Source organism: Cygnus olor, chromosome 7, assembly GCF_009769625.2.
Source record: "Cygnus olor isolate bCygOlo1 chromosome 7, bCygOlo1.pri.v2, whole genome shotgun sequence".
In the NCBI taxonomy this organism is placed as follows: domain Eukaryota; kingdom Metazoa; phylum Chordata; class Aves; order Anseriformes; family Anatidae; genus Cygnus; species Cygnus olor.
In genome coordinates, this window is record NC_049175.1 from 4,622,264 (window position 1) to 4,647,188 (window position 24,925).

The following is a 24,925-nucleotide window of genomic DNA, read 5'->3' on the forward strand; positions in this document are numbered from 1 at the left end:
CTAGATACTTAATGTATAGTGTTTTCATTTAAAAATGACCAAATTTGTAGCCTTCTAAAAGGCCATATTTTTTGTGGTGTCCCGCTGTATAATTTTTTCAAATTGTATGATTGTTATTATTTTAAAGGAATGGTGTTAATTTAATTTACAAAAAAAAGTCATTTTCTCTTTACCAAAGGAAGGCTTTCTATCAGGGTGATAATGAATTTGTGGAACTGCAGTCACAGAAAAATGTAATTGTGTTCCTTCTTCGCACTTCATGCAGTGGGCCTGTTGTTAGACTCGTTGAGCTCTATGGCTGTCTGGAAGACCACTGTAATCATAAAAAATATTCTGATGAAATTAATGGGATGGGTGTATAGCTCTGGAGGGCTTCTGTGGTTGTGCTGAAGCATTATCAGGCCTAGGGTGTTGAAAACTATACAGGCAAATCTTTTTTTTTTTTTTTGTACAAGTGTACCTAGATTTTAACACATATGCTGTTAACTCCTTTTTTATAGAACAAAATAAATATAATAAAATGAAACTTAAACACAGACTGTTATTTTATGAATAAAATTGCTATCTCTGTGAAGAAGCTGTCTAGTGAATGTGTACACAAGAAGCCCGGACTATTCGTTCTGATTTATGTCAGTAGTTTAGAATCGACTTCTTCACGGCCATGGCTAACTTTTCTGCCTTGACCTGAAGAACCGGAGCCCTCTCCTGTCCCGTGGAAGAGCCACAGCTTCATCCAGTCGTTCTAAGGCCCTCTGAACACACAAAACCCCACCGAGAGACACCGACACAAAGGGCCGGGACAACAGGCTTGCCCCTGTCCTCCGGGCCGACAGGTCTACCCGCCTCCCCGCCCGCCCTACGGTGCGACGGCGAAAGGGTTCCGCTGGCAACCCGGAACGGCGGTCGCAGCCGCTGTTTTCGGGGGAGAAGGGAACCGGCAGCGCGGCGCTGGGAGCGGAGGCAGGGGGCAGGTGGGTGCCGCGCTCCCCGGGCGGCACCGGGCACCGGGCGGGTGGGGGCGGCTCGGCCCGGCCTGGTGCTGCCCGTGAGCGGCCCCGGCCGCCCCGAGGCCCGCGGCCTGCTGGGCGCGGAGGAGGCCGGGCCCGGCCCAGCCCAGCCCTGCGGTGGCCGCGTGGTGCCAGGCAGCCCCGGGAGCGCCGAGGCCGGTGGTGGCCGCGGGTGGCCGGGTGGGACGGGAGGCGGCCGGCGCCTGGAGCGGGTCCCACAGGGTGCTGGTGTGGTCGCGGGTGCGCGGTGTTACACGTGGGCTAATGGCTTCGCTTCCTGTGCCGCACACAGGAGCCGTCTGCCTGCTGCTGGCTGGCTGTGGGCTGCTGCTGAACGAGTAAGATGGAGGAGAAGGAGAAGGAGAAGAAGAAGCACCGTGCAAAGCACAGTGGACCGAAGGCGGAGAAGAAAAGGAAACGTTACCTCAATGATCTAGGAATAGGGGAAGAGGAGGATGCTCGGAAAAGAAATCCCAAAGCCTTCACGGTCCAGTCCGCAGTGCGGATGGCCAGAACTTTCCATAGGTAAGGAACAGGGATATATATATATGTTATGCAACGTGCAGAGTCAGGCGGCTGAATAGACGTTGGCTGGGGTTTCTTTGCTCCTTTGTGGAGAAATGCACGTAGTGTAACTTTCACTGGCATGCTTATGAAGCTTTCGTCATTTACAAGGTCGTGTTGTAACTTACACGTGTCACCAGTGTAGTGCTTTCTGTATCTGTGTTATGTGCTGCAGGTATGCTATTCTTAATGGAAAGAACAAAATCTGTGTAGCTCTTTAGATTGTTGGAGTTCCACATAGATGTTAGCATCCAGGCACGTGTTGAAACTTCATGTTTGGATTTTTGCATCTGCTGAAGATTTTCAAAAAGAAATGTTACTGAATTGTACGTTTTTCTTCTGTTTGTTTTCAGAACTCAGGATTTGAAGACTAAAAAACATCACATCCCTGTGGTTGACCGTACTCCTTTGGAGCCACCTCCTGTGGTGGTGGTTGTTGTTGGCCCTCCCAAGGTTGGAAAGAGCACCTTAATAAAATGTCTCATTAAGAACTTCACAAGGCAAAAATTGGTTGAAATCCGGGGTCCTGTTACTATTGTTTCAGGTGAGAACAAAGATAAAAGAAATAGAAATGCTTATTTTACACTCCTTAGTTGTCTTTCTTTTAGAGCTAGGATGTGTTCACATTCTCATAATTCTTGGTCACGTTGAAGAAATCATTTGGGTGTGTTATCAGGCATACTTGTTAACAGTGACAGAATAGTGAGACTAGGGCTTTTCCCCTTCTAAACTTGTTCTTTCCACCCTGCTGGGATCCCAGTTCTGTTTTTTCTTTCTGGCCTTTTGTCTGTTTTTTCCATCCCCAAATATTTTTCCTAGTTCTTGTTTTCTATTGGGTTCTCTTTTCCCTCTTGAACTGTTTTTCTCTAGCTTTATCTTACCATCTACATGCGTTTCTCATTCTTTAAGGTTCCCCGTCTTATAGTCCCATCTTTGTTTACCTTTCTTTCTTAGACCAAGAGTTAATTTGCTTAGCCATTTCTAGTTATGTTTCTCCATCTCACCCCCTAGTCATTTCCGTTTCTTTTTTGTGAAATTTTCAGTCCCAATTTCCACTTGGCCTAGCCTGTTCTTTTCTTTACTTTTCTTGCATATTACCAGTTGGATCACTGAGGTCCTAGGAGAAGCGTCTCAGTGAAAGAATTTTTAAGGGAGATCTTGCTTGGACCCAGACAGCGCTGTTTGGTGTAGGTAGACTCCACAGATTTAAATTAATAAATCTGTGCAGCATTGGAACAGGCAGCCCCGGGAAGTGGTTGAGTCACCATCCCTGGAGGCCTTCAAGAAGGATGTAGATGTTGAACTCCGTAGCATGGTTTAGCGGTGGAATTGTCAGTACTAGGTTAAAGGCAGGACTAGATGATTTTAGAGATCTTTTCTAACGTGAGTCATTCTATGATTCTGTGATCTGCTATTTGCAAGGAATAATTGACAAATATGGAAAAGGGAAAAATGGGTTAAATTGGATTTCTTGGTTGGTCTACTGGGGTGCAGGGACTGAACTTTGATAACTTTAGACAATAGTTATTTAAAGTTGTCATTCTTGTTGTCTAAAGTTTCATTAGACAACTCTGGTTAGTCAGGTCAAATTAACTCCAGGTACTTTCTTCTAATTGAGGTGCATGTTAAGAAATCTTTCTTACCCTCTACTTTTTTTTTTTTTTTTTTTAATCTGCATCAGGGTGTATTTTTCCTGGTAATATCAAAAGGACAAAAAGTATCTGTAAAATAAAGTCCTTGGTACTAACTCTGGGTTACTAGGGATAAGCAGAGGTTTTCTTCAAAGTAGAAAAACAACAACAACAACAACAACAACCTTTTTTGCTGTTAGCATTGTTTTTGGAAAAGGCAGGACAACTTCTTTGAAACCATGTACTCAACCTGGTAATTTTAAACCAAAAGGTTAAAATTTAGCAGAAATAAAAGCATTTGTTAACAGGCACTTGTACAATCTCACATATTTGTCAGTCTGTGTGCTAGAGAAGAATGTGAGTCCCAGTTACTATTTAGGAACTTGAGTGTAAATTGAAAAGCAAGCTATGGAGTAATTAATTTGCTTTCTGTTTCAGTTTTTGGTTCTTCTTAATCTTGTTTTCAGGTAAAAAACGCAGGCTAACTATTATTGAATGTGGATGTGACATTAACACAATGATTGACCTGGCTAAAGTTGCTGATTTGGTAAGTTAACAATAGATGGTCATTTTTATTATAATTCATATTGAAAGTACTTCTTTTGACTAGACTGCACCAAGAGTGTTTTCTTTGGTGCAATCTGATGTCTGTCTTTGAAGGCTGCTGTGCAGCCATGTGGTTGATTTCAGTGAAATGCGATCACCTTTGTAACTTTTAGTAAAATGTATTAAGTCTATTTGTATTGAGGACCTGACGCACAGTCCATGTATCTATGTAGAATTTTATTTTGTGTACATTTAGTGTTCATAGCCGATTAGGGCTTGAGATCCTTAGCTAGATATTGACCGAATTCAGGTACATGCAATAGTCCAGATACTGTTCTATCTGCATGTTTTCTATTCAAGGAAGTGAGAAGTATTAAAAAAATTTGCAAAAATCTGTCAGTAAGTAGATGTGACATGTTTAAGATGCTGAATGCACACAGTGACACTGAGAATCTATTTGGGCTTATTGTTAGGAGGCTGAGATTACATAATAACTTGCCAACCTTTTTCATCAGTTGCCATGCATTTTAAGTTCTTCATTGCTGAGGACCTAACATGGCTTTGCTTCCATTTTCATGCTACTTTGGGTGCCAGTTTCCTGTGTCAGTGTATTTGAGTGATGCACAGCAGTATTGCAGTGTGTGAAGAAAGCTTGTTTGTCTTGCTTTACTAAAACACTCTGCCTTAGAGGCCTTAGTGAATCTAAGACAAATAAATCCAAAGCTGAGGGCATTTATTAATTTTATCAGGCATTCCTGCAAATATTGGAGGGTGCTCAATTTTTCATTTTTAAAATTTGTCAAGTAAACACTTGTTTGAGCATTAGTATAATAGTGTATATTATTGTATTCATAGGGCAGCTGTGTTCTTCAATAGTTCTATTCGAGAGAGTGTGCAAATGAGATCTGTGCAAAGATTTGGTTGACTGGAAAAGCAGATTTTATTTCCTAAACTGAACTACTGAAGTAGTTAAGATGCATACTGTAATTAAAAATACCAAGTTGATTTTCAGGTTGTATGAAAATAAATAACAAAACTTTTGCAAGATTTTGGTTCTGAAGAAGCTTATGACTTCAAAGGCTTGGTCTTTGAAATTAGCTCATACAGGCGTCATGGTGGTCTTCTAGTGAAATGATGATCTTGTGTCTTCAGGTTCTGATGCTCATTGATGCCAGCTTTGGATTTGAGATGGAAACATTTGAATTCCTGAACATTTGTCAGGTACATGGCTTTCCCAAAATCATGGGAATTCTTACCCACTTGGATACGTTCAAGAACAACAAACAATTAAAGAAGATAAAAAAAAAGTTAAAGCACAGATTCTGGACTGAAGTATATCCGGTATGACATCCAACATTCATTTTCTGTGTATTTTGCATTAAATTAGGCTGAATTAAGAATAAGGCAATGCTTAAATTATGGCACTGTTAAAATCTCTTTAATAATACTCTAAATGGAAAATTTTGATATTATATCAAATAATGTGATCTTCTATTTACTGAAATACTTGGATAATTATGCTGTGTCCCAAGCTACTAAATGTGTTGTACTAGTAAAAAGGTCTGTTACACAGGTATTAAGCAAGGGGGATATGCTTGTTCAATTTAGGAGACAAATTGAACCTTTGCACCTTTTTTTTTTCACTGTGAATTGTTTTCTCCTAAGATTTAGGGGGCAGTTTTCATGTTGAAATAAGCTAATTAGTTTGATCTTTTGGAATCCACTTTAAATTGCAATTTATGTTTATGACTTACAAATTAGAATTCCATTAGCTTTTTCAGTTTTGCAGGTATTAAAATGATATTTAATGTTTTTGTGTCTTTTTAATGTGTTTAGGGTGCTAAGCTGTTCTATCTGTCTGGGATGGTTCATGGAGAATATCAAAAGCAGGAAATTCACAACTTAGGGCGTTTTATCTCCGTTATGAAATTCCGACCTCTTACGTGGCAAACGTCTCACCCATATGTTCTTGTGGACAGGTGTGTGCTTTTCTCTGATCTTCAGTCTCAGCATAGAAAACACCTTTGCAGTTAAAAAGGCTATATTATTAGAACCAGTCAGCTTTATGTGTGTAATGGATATTTAGTAATTATCTTGATGGCTTGGGGGAAATTAAAACACACTTTTAAGTTTGTGTCCGTGAGTTCAGCCATTCATTTTCTACTTGAATTGGATCATGTTGCCTGGCCTTTGGTATATAGTAAATCCTGTTGAAACCCAGGAAGAAAAAATAATTAAAGGATCCTCCTTGTTTATGATTATATTAAATCTCTGTAGAAAAGTAAAAGCGCTCTAGCGGTTTAACAAGGGCTCGTGAATTAGTTCACGTGCAACATGAAAGTGATCTTGATGATGGCTGTACCTACCTGAGAAATTACCTCTCCTTTCATGTTTTGTTGTCAGAATGCTTACAGTTATGATTAAACTCTTACAAGGATCTAGAACAGTTTCTTTCAAAGCTGAAATTATTTAGAAAAAAATGTTACAGAAGTAGGTAAGCATCATGCAAAGTCTTGTGAAATACATAAAGCAAAGACATGGAAAAAGAGAAAAAAATATTGCGTAGTCTTTGTCACATTGTTTTAGGTTACTCTAACTGTTAAAATTACTTTGGTTTCTGGCTGGGTTTTAAGTTCACCTGCAGGTTTTAAGTTCACCTGCAGTGTCCCTTCCTTGGCTGTTTTTGTTCCCTCCTTTGTGCAGTGTAGAAAGCAGCAGTGGTATCAGTTTCCATCTCATCTGCCTGAAATCAGTCTATCTTTTCCTCTGCCTGTCCCTGTGGTATTTTTTTGTGTTGCTCAGTGACGTTATTAAGGAAAAGAAGGTACTACATGGCTGAAGGGAATACATCTTTCAGATTCTTATGGTGGTAACCCGTTTTCCCTCTACTAGCAAAATTGATTTGAGGAGTGTTGTGTGTGGAAAGCATATAAATAATGATTAAAATGTTAAGCAAGAGGTATATGTTTAGGGAAATGTCAGTATGTCTTCTGGAAATATGTTGTTGGACATGATGCAACTTTAAAAATATTTTACAATTTTATTTTAAATTTTTTTTTCCTTCATGATATTTGTCTTATACCAGTTTGGTTTTTAGAGTTTGCAAAGCATGACTTATTGGTGCCACGGTTCTATTCTCTTAATTTTTTTTTGTAAATGTTGAGTAGAATGGAAGATTTGACAAACCCAGAGGATGTCCGAATCAATCCCAAATGTGACAGGAAGGTATCAGTTTACGGCTACTTAAGAGGAGCACACCTAAAAAATAAAAGCCAAATTCATATGCCAGGTAATTTATCAGATTCTTAAAACTGTATTTGTGCTGATCTGTGTAGCTGATGTTATTTTTATTGTGAATTTATTTGCATCTTTAAGCAGTACGTTGTAAAATTTTTCACCTTTCTATGCTCTTGGAAATTATTTTTTATAATAACATTTCTGTAGAAATATATCCTTGTAAATAGTTTTGCTTTTAATTCTGCAGTTTTCTTATAGTGTTAATATTAGCAGCATCTGAAGATCTTCAGTGGTGTTTCTCTTTAAAAGATGTGTGTGGTGTAAAATAGCTCTAGTAGTGAAAATGAAATTTGGCTTATGTAAAATTTCTCATACTCATTGAATAAATTCAATATTTAAGTGCATGATTTAAATGCTTAAATTCGGAGATACTTTAATACTAAATTTGCAATCCTATTCAGAAAAAGTGAGTTAGTAGTTTTCTTATTAAAAACAGACAAACGCAAAATTTTTCAATATTCCAGTGAACATATGTAAGCTTCTCTAAGTTCAGTGGTAAACAGAAGAATCAGATATTTGATGCAAAGCTTGCTGTTGACAAATTACTGAATGCTGTAATATTTCTTTACCTCCTTGTGATGAATTGTACACATTTTAGAATTAAAACTTTGTGAAAGCCTTATTGCTTCGTTGTCTGTCACTCCAGGTGTAGGGGACTTTACCGTGAGTGATGTGAGTTTCCTACCAGACCCCTGTGCTCTACCTGAACAACAGAAGAAGCGTTCGTTAAGTGAGAAAGATAAGCTAATCTATGCCCCTCTCTCAGGAGTGGGGGGTATCGTGTATGATAAAGATGCAGTGTATATTGACCTTGGTGGAAGCCATGCTCATGAAAACGAAGAGGTAAAGGAATGTTGTTGATATGAATTCTCCTTTCTTACAGAATGTAGTTTTCACCTTTAGAGTCAAAATTAAGTGCTTAATAATAAGCTTCTTAAAAAGAAAAAAAAAAACCTATATATTGGTTAACTTCTTTTTCTACTCTAGTGATTTTTCTTTGTAAAATATTGTGCAAAATATTTGAAAGATCAATTACTAATAAGTAATTGAAGTTAGTTTTGGAAACTTTCAAAACATTGACTTAAGATTTATGGAAGCTCTTCGTGCTGGGGTATTATTATTTTTGCTTTGTAAAGTAGGGTACTTGCAGGAAAGCACTTAAAGGATTTGACTGGTCAAAGGGAGAGTTGGCATATATTTGCATATGAAACAATTGACTTCAGCTGTTTTCCTCTGTATTCTTCTAAAGGTCGATAGTACATAAGATGGCTTATATTTACCGTATATATTTATGGCTTATATTTACCGTAGTGGTTACATACTGTGAAGGAGGCCATCTTTCATTTTTCATGGGTTAATATTACATGCATTCTTGAAAGAGGTGAGACCTTGCTATGCTGAGAAAATGTTTATTGAAAATGCTTCAGAATTTTTTTCTTTACAAATGCCTATTTCTGCTGTTTTAGGCAGATTAATGACTTCATTTGGTGTTTGTTTATTCATCCTCATTTAAATGTAAAAAAATGTTTGTTTTCCAGGAGGACGTGAGACCAAATCATGAACTAGTTCAGAGCCTCATCTCCACTCATTCAGCGATTGATGTTAAGATGGCATCAAGCAAGGTTTCTCTCTTCATGGACTCTAGACCGTTAGGTTCAGAAGACGTCGGACAAGAGTAAGTTTTGAATTTTGAGTAGTGTTTGAACATTAAAGAGTCTCTGGTTTTATGTTTTAACTTACAAAAAATTCTTAATAGAGCACAATTAGTAGAATGGCTCATTGCTTATTTCTTCTTCTTCTAAGACTTTTCGTGCCAAGTACATATTTTGAGAAATAATTGGTGTTAAGAAAGTTTTGCAAGCAGTATAATTCTGCCATCCAGAAATTCCTTGCTGATACAGTCTTAAGAAGTTCAACCCTGCTTTTCGTCAGAGCTTTGGAGTATGGTAGTCATAATCTTTAGTGAAATTCTTTGTATAACCCGTTTTCATTCAATGGCAAATTAAGAAATTTCTTAGAATTCTGTATGCCTATAATGTAGTGTGTATTCTTGAACCAAGAGGCTTACCATACTTAAATAAGTCTGTTGCCTTTCTAGTGTTTTCTATAACCTCCCTCTGTTTTTTATATTCCTCCTACAAAAAGGCTTTAAAATATTAACATGAAGCTTAGTTGTTTCACTAAAATTTCCTTGCACTTCTCTCTCTTTCCCCCAAATGTGATCTTTGAAAAAACAGGTTTGTGATGCCAAAAGAAGAGAGGCAGATTGATATGAAGACTGGAAGAGTACGTCGGAAGGCATTATTTGATGAAGAAGAGAAGAAAGAAAATGATGATGCAGTTAGTAATGAGGAAGACGACCAAGAAGAAGAAGCCATGTCTGAGGATGGAAGTGACGGTGACGATGAAGATGCGGAGGAAGAAAGTGACGAAGGGGAAGAGATGGCTCTTGGGAGTGCTAAGCGCCTGAAAACAGAGGTGGCTAAAGAAGAATCCATGAGTGAACTGCCAGCATTTGCAGATAGTGAGGACGATCTTGAGATGAGTTCTGAAGAAGAAGGAAGAACTGCACCTGAAGAAAATGAGATGGAGGAAGATGATGACGATGAGCAAGGCACATACAGGAATGAAATCTCAGATAGTGAATTCGAGGCTGTAAGCAAAGGAGTTGCTGACTCTGAAAAATATGAAATAGCTAGTGAAGATAGGGAAACAAGATCGCAACTGTCAGCTCGCAGTCTGAAAAAGAAAACAGTGCTCACTACAGATTCGGGAAATTGCACAGCAGAAGAGGCATCAGAATCTGAGGTTGAATCCCTTGATGAGGGAGATGACGAAGAACAATCACATGATGAATTAGAAGCTGAAGTGTCAAATCAGAAACAATTTCAGCACACTTGGATAAAGAAAGCTGATAGTCCTAGACAGAATAAACTTGAAGCTGTAGAAGCTGAAGATGATGATATTGAAAATCTACTGAGAGAGGAAGAGGAGTATGAAGAAAAAACAGATTTTTCTGCTGACACTGCAGGTAGACTGCGCATGTTAAATTTTTCTAATGCAGATTTTTTTATTGGGTTCCTGGTAAAGGATATTGTAATGAGTAAATATTACATGTATTGGAGAGGCAGCAATGTATTGAGTGGCCAACTTCAAGTTTGGAAACATCAGATTATTTGTTGTTAAGCCTTTGATTTGCAGTGTAGTAAGCAGGTCTCAGGTTTCCTTGCTTAAAAATGGAGGTGATTCGTTTTATAAAATCCAATGTTTCTATATACATTTCTTCTTTTCTTTAATCTTTCTGGATATGTGTGTAAAATAAATTAAGATGCTCTATTACATTTAGAAAGAATAAACCATTCTGCGGGGAATATTACTAAAGTGTTTTAATCATTGACCTGAGCATTTGAATATGTTGCCCCGAGAGGCTGCGGAATTTCCATTCTCAGAGATATTCAAAAGCTGTTTGGGTGGTCCTGGGTAACCTGCTCTAGGTGACCCTGCTTGAGTAGGGAGGCTGGACAAGATAACTTCCAGAGGTCCCTTCTAGCCTCAACCATTTTGTGACTCTTTGGACAGGAAAAGTATCATCATGAAAGTAGTCAAATTTGTTATTATTGCTAATAATCTCTTACACTTTTGTCCTTCTACAACTAGCATTCATCAGGAGAAAAAAAAAAAAAAGATAAAACCTGTTAGCCACAACTTACGTTTCTGTGTATATATGAAGTATGAAAAAAAAGATAAACTGGGTTGTGTTTACGTTTCTTAAGCCTGTGGCGGCTATGTCCTTATTTAAATTATTTATGTAGTTCCTAAGTTTTGACATTTTTTGGGGATGGAATGTGCATTTTTTCCTTTTCAGGTGCACTGAAGTGGAAAGAGGACCTCACACAGAAGGCAGCTCAGGCCTTTCTAAGACACCAACAGTCAACCCCTAATCTTCGTAAACTTGTATATGGAACAGGTACAGATTTGTCTGGAAACTTGTACTATCTTAATACATACTAGGCTTTTAGCTGCTACCCAGTTCCTAAGTCTAAATCTTGGAGCACTTTTAGAGGGAGGCTTGAGAGGAGTTAATTGAGTTTCTTAATCGCCAATACTAATATTCACTGATAATTTTAATAAAGACAGTTTTTACTTTTCCAATAAAAATATTTTGAGCTCATTTGGCAGACTACTGGGTTGTTACTCATGTTTTACGGAATAACTATTTTCCCCAAGACATCAAAATTTCAGTCCTTTCTATAATTGTATAGTAGTTATTACACAGATCCATTATGGTGATTGATGCCTTTCATAAAGGCGTGTCTTTTCATTGGCTGTTTTCAGTAATTTCTGTCTCACAGTGACGGAGAGTGGAATATTCTTTTAGACATGTCTTAGTATTATCATGCCTGAGATAAGGGTGTTTGTCAAGGAAAAACAATAAATAAGCCAATAAATAAATTTGACTTAAAAAGAAGATAAAATAGTTTTTTATACAATTTGTCCTATGTAATTCACAACTTTTCCAGTAGTTGTCTGAACGTACAAAATAGAATACAGTAAGAATTTGGCTTCTATAAACCTCTCACAGGGCAGGAATGGAAAGATTTACTGACAGATTGTCAAGTCCAGTATCCTTGATTTAAAGACTAGCTTAGTGTTGCTTTTACTGCCAGATCATTTTGGTATTGTTTCTAGTCATGGTATTGAGAGAACACTGTTTACTTATTGGGCATTATTTTTGGTGATGATTCCCGTTATGCAAATAGAACTAGATTTCAGGTTGTTCAAGTAAGTACATGAAATTTGTGAAGTAAATTATGTTTCAATGTGGAACAACTGCACAACTGAAGCAGAGTATGGTCACAGCATATAGTTATCTTCCTGGCTGTTGCTTACCTGCTTGTTCCTTGTTTATGTATTAGTTCAACTCTTACACTGGATCAGAACCATGACTTTTTCTTCAGTCTTTGATATTTTTGATATAAGGTGCTTTTAGCTTGCTTTTTTTTTTCCCCTCAAACTACTGCAAGTGTTGTGAAACAAGATGGAAAAGAGGTGGTTGACAAATGGAAGCCATGGACTGTGGAGGATGTAATCACTGTCTGTATGTTTCATGTAGCTGTTGAGGACGATGAACATGAAAGTGAGGATGCAGGTGATGAACTTGGAGGTTTGTTTCAAGTCAGACGTCCAGACAAAGAATCCAAAGAGAAGGCTAATGCTCTTGACTGCTCCAAATTTCTGATAGAAAAGCCTCAGGACTGGGACTTAGAAGAGGTAATGCACTTAGATAATTATTTTTGCAAATCTTATAATGGTTATGTCTTGGGTATGTCTTCAAAAGCGCTACTAAGTTGTTATGGAGGAGTGGCATTGAAACAAACCTATGCAAGGGACAATGAGTGTCATACATTGTGCTACTTACGGTCATTAGATGTATTTACTAGCTAACAGGTTTCAAAGTCTGTTCTCACTTGAATGGAAAGCTAGGTAGAATAAGATAGTTTAATGTTTGCCTCTCAACTATCTGATGGATCATAGTTTTCTGTTTATGTAAAAACAAAACAAAACACAAAAAAACAGGGGAATCATGAGGGAAAATATGATGTGTAAAGACATTTGGGCAAGATTTGAGGTGGTTTCTCATTCCTGCTTTCAGCTGAGGCATTATGTAGTTTTGGTAATGATGTCTTGATACGAAGCTGTGTGTGAGAATATCAGATTATCTCTAAGCTGGGAAGATGGTTGAGGAGAGGCTAATGAATTAGAGAACCTTTGTGTTGTTGACCTGGATAGTTAAAGCCTGTTATCAACACTTATTTTGCAGGTTATGAGCAGTATTAAAGACTGCTTTGTTACAGGAAAGTGGGAAGATGATAAAGATGCTGCCAAGTTGTTGGAGGAAGATGGTATGTGTAAGACTTATAAAAATAGCTAATGGATAAAGGAGTTGTAAAAAAAAAAAAAAAAAAAAAAAAAAAAAAAAAAAAAACTTCGTAGTTATGCATTTAGAATGTTTTGCACTAGTTATATATTGAAATTTTCTTCAAATTGTAATATAAAGTATTATAGAGATGTGAATATATTTAAATGTTGTTGTAAAAATGTGCAAGTAGTACACTTTGAAAATTTGCTCTCTGAAAAAGAGGCTGCATATTTTAAATTAGGAAATGAGGTCCTTATTTAACACTTGATCATACCAACTTCACATTGTTTATATTATTTTAGCTACTTGTTATCTATGTTTTATTGCTTTGGATAGTCTGGGTGGAAATAAACAGAAATTCTCTTATATGGAAAGACAAACTGATCGCTTGCATTTGGCTCAAAAGTGAGATCTATCTTGAGATTTTTTTAAGATTATTTTTTGTTTGTGGTTTTATAAATGTTTGGAAAAACTTAAAAAAAATATTAGTAATATGTCTATACTGTTTCTGCAGATTGAGGTTTGACAGTTTTAGGAGTTTTTTAAACTTAAAAATTGTCTGCTATATTTATTTATCTATTTATTTATTTTAATAAAGAAGCTCAATTGCTCTGCTAGGTACCTTGAGTCATTTAGAGTATTAACTAAGAGCGTTCCTGTTACATGCAGTTAATTTTGTGAGGCAGCGTCTATGTGTTCATTTAGAATGATTAAGCTTTATTTATGTATTTGAACATAAAGTATAGGTATCAAAGGGTAAAAGGAGTATTCAGTGGAGTTCAGCTGAAAATATAGAGAATAGAGAAGACAGAACATATTTCTAAAACTGTTGATGGGAAGGAAATATGTTTGGGCTGAAACTAATCTACAAAGTAATTCTAAGTACAGCACTGAAAGTATGAGAAATTCTATGGGACAATATAACAGGTTAGGTGTCAGATGTCATGGTTATTTCTTGTTGCAGAAGAACTGTATGGAGATTTTGAAGATCTTGAAACAGGTGTTGTGCACAAAGGAAAGCCTGCTGCTGAAGGAGATGAGGTATGACCTGTGTTTCTGTATTCTGGAGCAACATATATATGTATATGTGAGTTTCTGATCAACTAGTAGGCAACCTGTGCAATACATTTCATTTTTGTGACTTGAAAGAAATGAATAGGAACAAGGAAGAAAAGATAAGTGACTCTGCAACCTATAAAAATATCATATATTTTGAGATTCAAAGATTCAACCTTATTTGTTGTTTAAAATTAATTGATTAATTAAGTCATCTCACTATTTAACAATAGATGTCAGGCTTAATCAAGAGTTGGAGGATCTGAACTTATATGAGAAATATTTTTAAAGCGAGTGTTATCACAACTGTTCATACCGTGTCATCTGATGTGAAAGATTATAGAGCTCTGTTTAAACACAACAAACAATGGAAACTTAGATTCCTTACATCTGTATAAAAGAGACTGGTGGACGTACTTTTCTGCTGTGACTTGGATGTCTCCCGAGAACAGAGCTGTAGTCATCTGTGACAATATAGATTGAAAAATCAAAAAATTTTTAGACTGAACAACTTGATGTCTTTACAACAGGTATAAAATTAAGGGTAACATCATCATTTTGACAGCGTTCAAATGGTTTGTGAACAAGCTTGCTCCTCTCTGGCCTCTAGAGTGCTTCCCTCGGAGCAGTATTAGTCAATGCTATCAACAATTTTTTTTCCTCTTCTACTACACGTGCTTGTTTTAGATGTAGAATAACAGGCCAATTTCAGGGTCTGTTCCCTGACATTAAAATAAATGTTAAGTCAAGAACCCTTTTAGTGAAAAGGGGTATGATAAGATTATGGAATGTTTTGGTCATAGCTGAAGTCACATGTTCTTTATGAGTAACTTAGAAAATATTTCCATTTTAGGTAGAAATGAATAAGTCAATCATTTGCATTGTGAAAAAATATTTCTTAATTTGTATTAAAAATGTTGATCAGAATGGCTTGTTTTCAGTCAACACTTTTACATGTTTGCTAAATTATCTTTGATCAGTCTGAAAATGAGGAAGAGGGCAATGATGGAAAAAAGTCCAAACCAGAAGCTGAGGAAGAAGAAAAGAAAAAGGAGCGGCTGGACAAGAAACGGAAACTGAAAGAAATGTTTGATGCAGAGTATGATGAAGGGGATGCCACGTACTTTGATGATCTTAAAGAAGAAATGCATAAACAGGCCCAGGTACAAGCTGTTAACTTGTCAATTTATCTGACTGTATGTTTTCAGAAATGCCGCACAGAGTTTACCTGAAGGTCTTTGCTGGGGACACACATGACAAACCAAACAAATGAAAGTTCAATTTAAATTGAGTTATTTAGTTAACTATATTCTAAATTACTGAATAGATAAAGTTTACGTGACATATGTTGGCCTATTTAGAAGTTTTTAACAATAATCCATTTGTCACTTAGTAGTGGAACGAGTATGGCAGGTCTTAAAAAATAAACCAAACAACGACAAAAACGAGAGAGGAGTTGTGATGCCCTTCTCTCCCCAGAAGAAGCTTTTTATGTGGAAGGAAGTAAAAATCCTTCTCATATTAACATGCATCAAATATTTGCCTGGTATTGTTTTGGTGTGGTTTTTGCGGTGTTAAAAATAGATGAGTAAGTTTTGCATGGTGGTCTTCTCATCAAACTGTCAAGCTATTTTGAGAAAAATTGTTGATGATGATGCTCTATACATGTAGTATGAGTCTTGAGGGTAACTATTCACAATTTGGTACTGATTTTGTTCCAGGCCTTGTTTCTAGATAAAATCCTCTTAACTTAAAAGTGGCTTATTTCTTTGGGTGGCTTGGAAGAACATTGTCTTACATTCCTAATAATTTCACTGTCTTCCCTTCTGGCAAAATCTTGCCTCAGATAGTCATTAAACTAATTGTTACCCTCTTGTATTAGCCTGTGTCATAAGTGATCATGGTATACTGACATACTTACTAAGAACACTTAAAGAGTTAACAAGTAATTCCAGTAAAATTATATGAAATAATTTACAATTGTTTCACTAGAGGTCTTTTTAAGAAATACATACCTGCAGTTGGCTGTGCTCCTACTGCAGGATGGAAGGGCAAGTATCTCAAACTGGGGATGTGCGAAGACTTCTTCAAAAAAAAAAACTTGGGCCACAAGATTTGTGCCGTATCTTAGTACCTTGAAAAATGAGATTGCTAATTAGTTTGCTTGAACATGGCATCTTACATTGTAAGATCACTGAACATCAGGAGCTGAAGTAGGATGGTAAAGCTTTTCTTATTCACAAGGATATCTTGTTAAATATTTACACAATATCTGCGTTTACATGGCACAGAAGAGCTTTAAAGGACCCATTTGAGGATACAGAGTGTCCGAGGACACAAATATTTTTAAGCTGCTGAGTAAGATAGGAGCCCTGTCCCCTTATAAGCAGCACCTACAGATTCAGGATGTTATCTTTAAAAGGTAATGGGGTTCCTAAATCAAAACTGTACTTTTGACAGTTGTACCTTTAAAATCCAAAGTCACCCTTATGAAAGGTGTATCAGAAGTGACTCAGTCATGTGCTTCTCTTGGGCGCTGTCTTTCAAGTAGACTAACAGGCCCACTTGGGATTTCAAATTGGAAGGATTTCATGGTGGCAGAGAGGATTCATGGTTCTGAATAAAAAGTCATAAAACCTATTAGATCTTTCAGGAGAGATTTATATAAATCTTAGCATGTTTTAAATAGAACCGGCACCTCATGAACAAGTTGTTAATACTTGAGTTTTGTAAAACACGTGGTGACTTTCTCTTTGACACATAGCTTAATCGAGCTGAATTTGAAGATCAAGACGATGAGACCAGAGTGCAGTATGAGGGCTTTCGGCCTGGGATGTATGTTCGAATAGAGATTGAGAATGTCCCATGTGAATTTGTCCTGAATTTTGACCCTCATTATCCTATTATCCTGGGAGGTTTAGGCAACAGTGAAGGAAATGTCGGATATGTACAGGTATGTAGCCAAAGCTGTGAGTACATTTTCTTTCAGTACAGATGTGCTTTATTGTGTTTGGAGTTGCTTTTTATTTTCTGTTTCTTAAGGATGTAGTAATCAGACAGAGTATTTTGTTTTAATCTCTTGAATAGTGGGATTGCTTTTGATACAATTAACTCTATGATAGCAGACGCTGGAGTTTCACAGGCTTAGATGGATAACGGGAAGAAAAATGTTACTGTTATTTAACGTTCATAATAGGGTTCTGCAGATAGGTCTCAGGACTAAGGTACACTAATTGTGATCACTAAATCACAGGCATGATTTGTACTCTGAGGTTCATGTTCTATCAACAGGTGGCTAGAGAAAAGTTACTAGTTTATATTTTCATTTTGTTTGTTGTAATATACGAATGCAAACATGGTTTTGAAGTAAGTGAAATACTGATTAGCTTTATCTTTCCAGTCAACCTAGCATTAATGAGTGTTCAAGGATAAAAGCTTTCTGAGTAAGAAAATTCTAGTGTAGATGGAAGCTGCTTTCAATCATTCCTGAAAATTAAGGCTTGACTTTCCAAATCAGTGTCATTATCTTGTTATAACATTGTTCATCTTTTCTTCTACTTAGTTGCGCCTGAAGAAGCACCGATGGTATAAGAAGATTCTTAAGACACGTGATCCTTTAATTCTGTCATTAGGGTGGAGGCGATTTCAGACTATCCCGATGTTCTACATTGAAGATCACAATGGGCGTCACAGACTTCTAAAGTACACACCGCAACATATGCATTGTGGAGCAACTTTTTGGGGTGAGGGCATTATGGAGCTACTGTCTTGAATTACTTACATCCTGTAAAGCTTGAGAATTTTGTAAAGATTTTAAGCAAACACAGCTGGGAACTTTGGGGATCAAAGATCTTTAAGAAGTTGTGTTCCCTGTGGAATATGAAATAACAAAAAATGTATGGTAAAACAGGCAGTTGCTAAAAGAGAAAGAAGGGAGGTGGATTATTTGTATTGTATCAAGGAGGAACCTGATTTGTTTGGCTGTGTGCAGAGAGAAGGCGAGCACTTGCACACATATGGGCTGGACATACAAATGCTTCCATATGAAAGTAAATTTGTGCACAAATAATTGCTTTAACTTTAGTGGGGCTGGTTATTTGAGTAATGGATTGAATATTTTATTTAACCTGTCCTTGGTTGTATTCGTTGAGATTATTCTGGTGTTTCTAAGCTTTTTGAGCTTTAAATAGAAGCTGTATGTTGTATAATAAAGCTCTTCATGCTTTTTTATTTAATTTTCTTGTAGGGCCAATCACTCCTCAGGGGACAGGATTTTTAGCAGTTCAGTCTGTCAGTGGCACAACGGTAGGTCTGTTACAACAAAGTGTCAATTTCCATAGGATTTATATTTTTATAATGGATTCAGGGAGGAAGATTTACGTGTTGTAAAACAGTGATGTTGTAGGACCTTAGCAGGTGGGTGGACTCATCTTTTGAAAGATGTGTTGTGTTGAGACAGGAAGTTAGACTGAGGCTTTTTTTTTTCCCTACAACAATTTTTATCTGCTATACTGAAAATGATAAATGCTGTTTTACTGTTTTCCATGGAAGGGTTTATGCCTACTTGTTTTTCAGGTACTCAGTATTTAGATAATTTTAAAAACCTTTTTAAATTAAGAGATTCTGGTATTTCTGTTGAAAAAGTTTGTCCTTGATGTGATTTTGCTGTATCTCATTAGGGTTTTTATGAGTATTTGAATTCTTGTAAATAATGTTCAAGCAGTATTGATCAAATATGATCTTTTTTTGCATATGTTACCTGTATAGAGATCAATGTTTACAGACAGCATACAAAAGTTTTTTGAGTGGCGTTGTAATAAGGGTAACAGTAGTGATTATCTCTTTCTTAAATACACCTTGTATAAGTCCTGTTGCGCAGACATTGTGTTACAAGTATTAGAAGGTTATTCTTGTCATGTGTCTACAACATAATAGTGATTTACAGCAGTGCATGACTCTTTTCCTTTGAGATTTTGAGCAAGATTCTGTTTTACAGAGAAAAAGACAGATAACAAGGACTTCCAGGTTGCTTCCAAGATAATTAGAAAGGAAGCTCTGAGAATCTCATTAGTGAATGGCAGGAATGTTGTGTCAGCGGTATCTTAAGTAGTCTGTATGAAGTTAGCTTGTATTTGTCATCCTGAGCTATTCCTGTAAATGTTATAAATTCTGAATTCAAAACTCTAAAAAGCAATGTACTTGTATCAATGAAATTGTTTCTTCACTATTTAGTAAATATATGTATTGCTATGTGATAAATGCAGTTCAGCCATGTCTTTTATCTCTCTGTGTTTCAGCCTGATTTCCGGATAGCTGCTACAGGAGTTGTGCTTGATTTAGACAAATCCATAACTGTTGTGAAGAAATTAAAGCTAACTGGCTTTCCATTCAAAATTTACAAGAACACTTCTTTTATTAAGGTATGTATGTACTATAAAACTATTCACCAGTGTTAGGAAGGAGTGCAACTTGGGCATACGTTCATCTGTCTTTCCTGAGGCGGAAGTTCTCCATAATCATTGCACAGTGTCTCTAAAAGTACTAGACAACAAATATCAATTATTATTGTTAACCAGACAAGATTTCTGGAACAGTCACCTGGCTGACACTCGGTGTGGGTTTTGTTGTTGTTTTGTTTTGTTCTTTTTAGTTTATTTTTTCTTCTTCCTCAAACCCACTGGTTAGCTTGCTGTAGTGGTAGACAACTATGGAGAATGTGAACCTATCCACAGTGTCATTCAAGCAGCTTGATCCCACTGAATTTCAGCTCTGGGGTCAAGAATGGCTTCTAGCAGTACTTTAGGACTTCACAACTACAGTTACAAAAAAGTTTGGGGCAGAAAATGTTGCAGAAGTGAATTTTGACTGACCCTCCAGCTCTCATTAGTTAGGCTCTGAGGAAGAAATTAGGTTATTCTGCATTTAGGGCATTTAGCAACTAAGGACTGATTCTAACAGCCAAGCACTCAAGTATTTGCATTAAGCATACACAGAATTTTCCTGGATTTCCCTGTGGTTTATGCAAGGAGAAGCACAAGTCTTGCAGAGCTGTATTAGTCTCACAGCTAGCAAGTTGAGGCAGCTTACTTGCTTTTAAGGTTTGCTATTTTCCAGCAAATCACTTTCAGAAAGAGAACTGGAAAGATTCTCTCAAGTATGCTCAGTTTTAGAGTTTTAAATGTATGTATTTAATGCTAAAAACATTGCTTCTGATGTATGGCTCCAAGGAGATGACTTCTAGTAAATTGAAGTCAGTTTAGTAGGTTTTTGGTATGCTCAGTACTTGTGGTATAAAGACAGTACTCTGTTCTTCCTGTTTCTTCATCAGATGCTTGTAAGGATTACTTCTGTTTTTGTGGCCTACATAGGTCACAGAAATAAACTTAGCATCTTGAATAATGATGGGTAATTCACGCTTTCAGGGAATGTTTAACTCTCAGTTGGAAGTGGCTAAATTTGAAGGTGCAGCAATTCGTACTGTGAGTGGTATCCGAGGACAGATCAAAAAGGCCCTCCGAGCTCCAGCAGGTGCTTTTAGAGCAACATTTGAAGACAAGTTGCTGATGAGCGGTAAGTTGTACTTTCCATGTAAGATTGATAAGGGGCTGTTATCACACGACTTTCATCCTGCTTCACAGATTGAAATGCAGCGTCTCAGTCTCTGGAATCTGATAATTGAGATGTGAATTCACAAAGCATGAAATCTGCTGAGATGCAGAATGAAGTAAAAAAAGAAGTACGTTTGTTGGATTTCTTTCAGTTAAACTTGGAAGTCTTACAGTATACAGATGAAAAGGTTTGTCTTGGAGATTTATTTCTCTGAGTGTTTTGAAGTGTTTTACACAGTATGGTTGGTATGCTTTCCTCCATGAATGTGAATTATATTTAGTGGTGCAAATGCTAGAAGGATGTTTTTTTTTCTCTGAGAAATTCAGTGTGTGGCATTGTAACTGGTTAATTTTTTTTCCCCTAATGTTTTGGGGAAATTAAGCAGGGAATAGGGGTTAGTGATCTCCTGTGTTTGCTGAGTGTCACTGTGATGTTGAGAACGTGAGTTTGTGTTTATCTAGGTTTATATGACTTCTGTTGTCCTAAACACAGTGAAATTATGGACAGTACAAAACAAAAGCAGTTTAGTTCTTTTATAAAAAATAAGCAGAGGTTAGGCAAATCCTTTTTATTGGTCGTAGTACAGGCAGAGAGAGACTTACGAACTCTTGTGCTAGTTCCTTAATTGAATAGGAATAAGTAGGGTTGTATTCAGCAGGCTGCTCTTCAGGAATATACAGTCTTCATGACTTAATGGCGTTTTGCGGAATCCAGGTGTACAAATAATTACATTGTTTCTGCCTAAATCTGAAGAGATTTGGTATATGTGCCAAATACAATACTAGCATGTGGTCTAGATGTTAGTTACATGTTCTGTTCAGACAATATTTTCTTAAAATATGGATGTGATGAACTATGTTGTCAGAGCCAAGTGATATTTTGATTTTCTTTCAGATATTGTCTTTGTGAGGACTTGGTATCCTGTTTCTATCCCGAAATTTTATAACCCTGTAACATCCTTGCTGAAGCCAGCGGGTGAGAAAGATAGTTGGAGAGGAATGAAGACAACAGGTCAGCTGAGGCACGAGCGAGGCATCAAATTGAAACAAAACAAAGATTCCCTCTATAAGGTATATTTGATACAACATGTTTTTTTTTTTTTTTTTTAAGCCAGTGATCACAGTCCAATCTGCACTCTGGCTTAGGCCTGTGCAAACTGAGACCAGGGTAAACACGTATATGCATATGTATGAACATGTGATTTAATGTTTTTATGCACAGTACACACAGAAGTGAAGCAGTGGAAAGCAAATTGTTTCTTATCAGTGAGAGTTTATAAAGTAATCTGGATGGTAAAGTAGGAGTGAAATTTTCATTCACAGTTTGGTGCTAGAGTGTGGAGAACTTTTCTTTTTTTTCCCCTGAATGTTGGAAAATAAAATGAAAGCTTCTTAGGGTCACGCATCTTACATATGTTCTATATCCATTCTTTTAGCCTATCGTGAGGGAGAAAAGGCATTTCAATAAGCTCCATATTCCTAAAGCACTGCAGAAAGCACTGCCATTTAAGAACAAGCCTAAGAACCTTGAGAAGAAAGGCAAGACTCCAAAAGACCAGTGGAGACCAGCTGTTATCAGGGAGCCTCATGAAAAGAAGGTAATTATCACCTATTCTGAAACAAGGATTCCCTACTGGTAAATGTGTTGCTTAGACCATTTCTAACTATTGTTTTCACATTTGAATGTATTGCTAGTGCTAAAGATACCTATGCTCCTAGTGAAAACTTACCACTGCAATTTTTGTTTGTTTGGCGCATGGTACGTAAATAGAAATGGCTCTGAGTGGATAGTGTCTGTTTATTAAGCTATTTCCCCTGAAGCTTGAATATGACTTCTGTCCTTGTCATAGTATTTTCAAGGTATTTCGGTTGGATATAGTGCTCTCATAGTAGGAGTGACTTAAACTGATAGTTAGAGTATTTAATTTGTCTTGTCATTATTATGTGTTATTAACCAAGATGGGACTTGAAGCAAATACTCTACTTCAGAAACTGAGAATTGCAGAGTGGTTTCACAGGCAAGAAGATCTGAACTTCAGTTTGTGTTTTATAGTAGCAGTTAAGCACAGCCTTGTAGATAGTATCAAACCAAAATCAGAGTACACAAAAATTATATCTTTGATTAACTTCCCAACAAGATGGATTAAATTAAACTTCAGACATTAGGGAACAGGTGCAAAAATTGTTAGGAATTTGCCCTGAATCTCTGATTCATTATATGGTTGTCAGCTGCAGTTCAACTGTTTCTTGCTCCAAAACTGAACTTTCTATTGATTTTTTTTTCTGTTTTAGATATCGGCCTTACTCAACGCTTTGAGTACAGTGAATAACTACAAGATAAAGAAAGCCAGAGTAAAACATCGACAGCAGGTTAAAGAATATCTTAAAGTTAAGCAGAAGGAGGAGGAACAAAAATTGAAGAGGCAAAAGGAGGCTAAGAAGAAAATTTATCGAATACTGGGACAAAGGGAGAAAAAAATGCAGAAGTCAAGCTTGAAAGGATCTAGTGAGAGAGAGAAGGATGTGTAAAATTCATCAGAGTTCAGGGCAAATGGAAATAATATGGTAGTTGTGCAATTTTCTATCGAAGAAACCAAGGCATTGGACTACACTAAATGTGATTTTAAGAGACGAAAAAATGCAAATATGACCTCTTTCAATTAATTGAACACATTTGCAAATGTAGGTAAATAAGATGTAGAAGTATGGAATTGTGATTTTTCTACATTATATCCTGGATGACTTTGTATTTCAGTATATTTTATCCATACTGCAAATCTGTCCAGCTAATAAAGTATTTATTGTCAGTTACTGAGTATTCTTTCCTTGTAAGTGTTTTGTCTTAGTTCTAGTGGACTGCTGTGGAAGAAGGAACTCCAGTGGATGTCTCTGAATGTGTTTCTGCGTTGGCATTACTGTGGGCTGTTGCCTCAATTTTGCCGTTGGCATGTCTTCCACTAAAAGGCACGAAGATCACCTGTTATTGGGCATGAGTTTTGCATTCTCTAGGTTTGCTGCACTAGCAGATGCCACTAGAGTAGCTTACTCTTTTGTTTAAATCACCTGTTCGTGCATGAAGGCATCTCAGATTTTTCTGCTTCTCTCTAGATCTGGAACAAATCTTCAGAATAGAGTTTCATCCAGATCTTCCGTTACTTGAGCTGTTTTGGCATGCTGAGACTGCCAGTAGAGCCCCTCAGTAAGTGCAACTTTCTGGACAAGCAGTGTTAGATACTTTCTGAATGCTGGTAACTACTGAGTGATTTTCTGTGAGGTAGGCACAGACAGTGTAATTTGCTTCCTTTGGGAATGCCTTATCATGTCTGGCCAGCTTGGTTTGATGGTGTGGAGTTAAACTTTCTTAAGATGAGTGAAGTAGTAGCAGGTAGTTTCAATTCTGTTAAATTAACTAATGGTTGAAATCTTTTTCAGCATGATAGGCTTTGAACAATCTTTGGGAGAGGATAGGATTTTATTTTTGTTACACCACATATGCCATCAAATAGTTACTGTTATATACCTATTTTTAATACTTCATCCTCAAAGAGGCAGTAGTTCAGATAAAAATCAGTAATTTCTTGGTCTCTTTCCTGAATGATTTCACTCTTTATCGTCAAGCCAAAATTCATTATTATTATTACACTGTGGTAATATTTGCTATCTCTGATGGGAGATCCCATGTGGGCTCAGGTTCCCTCACACAAAAGCTTTCTGCTGAATGGGTTTGTGGACTTCTATGCGAATGTTTAGCATTTCAGGACTTCCTTAATTAATCTCATAACGTTCTGTGTACTCCTAATATTGAAATTCTAATGCATCCATTTCTGCCTATATGATACTAGGTTGAAACCAGACTCAAATTAATTTGCTGGTAATTTCTTTTCCCCTGTAAGGTTCAACTGAGGTCATGTGAATATCATTTATTCCTAAATAATTTAAGATTCTCTGCTTAACAAACAACTGCTGCCTTCAGAATTTTGCAACAAAGCTGTTGGCTCTGTGTGTGTGTGTGTAGGTTAGGTATAATCTAAACTTGGAAGAAGTTGATCCTATTTTTATACTGTTGTGAGCAAACTTAGGTCTTAGGTGCCGTTTGTATCTTCCATGTATTCAGATTTGCATTTTCACTCACAGTTCATGACAAGTAATTACAAAGTGTTTTTTTTTTTTTTAAGCATCTAACAGGTTACCACTGCAACACTTACGGTTTTACCTCTGCTGTTTATATGTAATTTAAAATCACCTTGATGTAGTTTGCTGGTAATAGCTCTGCCAAAGACAAATTGGGAAGCAGTG

At 36.9% G+C, this 24,925-nt stretch overlaps 1 protein-coding gene across 1 annotated transcript; it reads left to right on the forward strand.

Moving 5' to 3' along the window:
• Window positions 1-858: 858 nt before the first annotated feature.
• BMS1 (BMS1 ribosome biogenesis factor) lies at window positions 859-23,433 on the forward strand. The gene is made up of 23 exons (XM_040564603.1): window positions 859-971; window positions 1,300-1,532; window positions 1,925-2,115; window positions 3,670-3,749; window positions 4,901-5,089; window positions 5,585-5,727; window positions 6,916-7,037; window positions 7,692-7,888; window positions 8,584-8,720; window positions 9,283-10,076; window positions 10,911-11,012; window positions 12,159-12,316; window positions 12,867-12,948; window positions 13,930-14,006; window positions 15,002-15,184; window positions 16,786-16,974; window positions 17,584-17,764; window positions 18,268-18,326; window positions 19,319-19,441; window positions 20,444-20,591; window positions 21,525-21,700; window positions 22,066-22,227; window positions 22,922-23,433. Exons 2-23 carry the CDS (start codon window positions 1,351-1,353, stop codon window positions 23,156-23,158), a joined length of 3,912 nt encoding a protein of 1,303 aa, XP_040420537.1. The 5' UTR covers window positions 859-971; window positions 1,300-1,350; the 3' UTR covers window positions 23,159-23,433.
• Window positions 23,434-24,925: the final 1,492 nt, after the last annotated feature.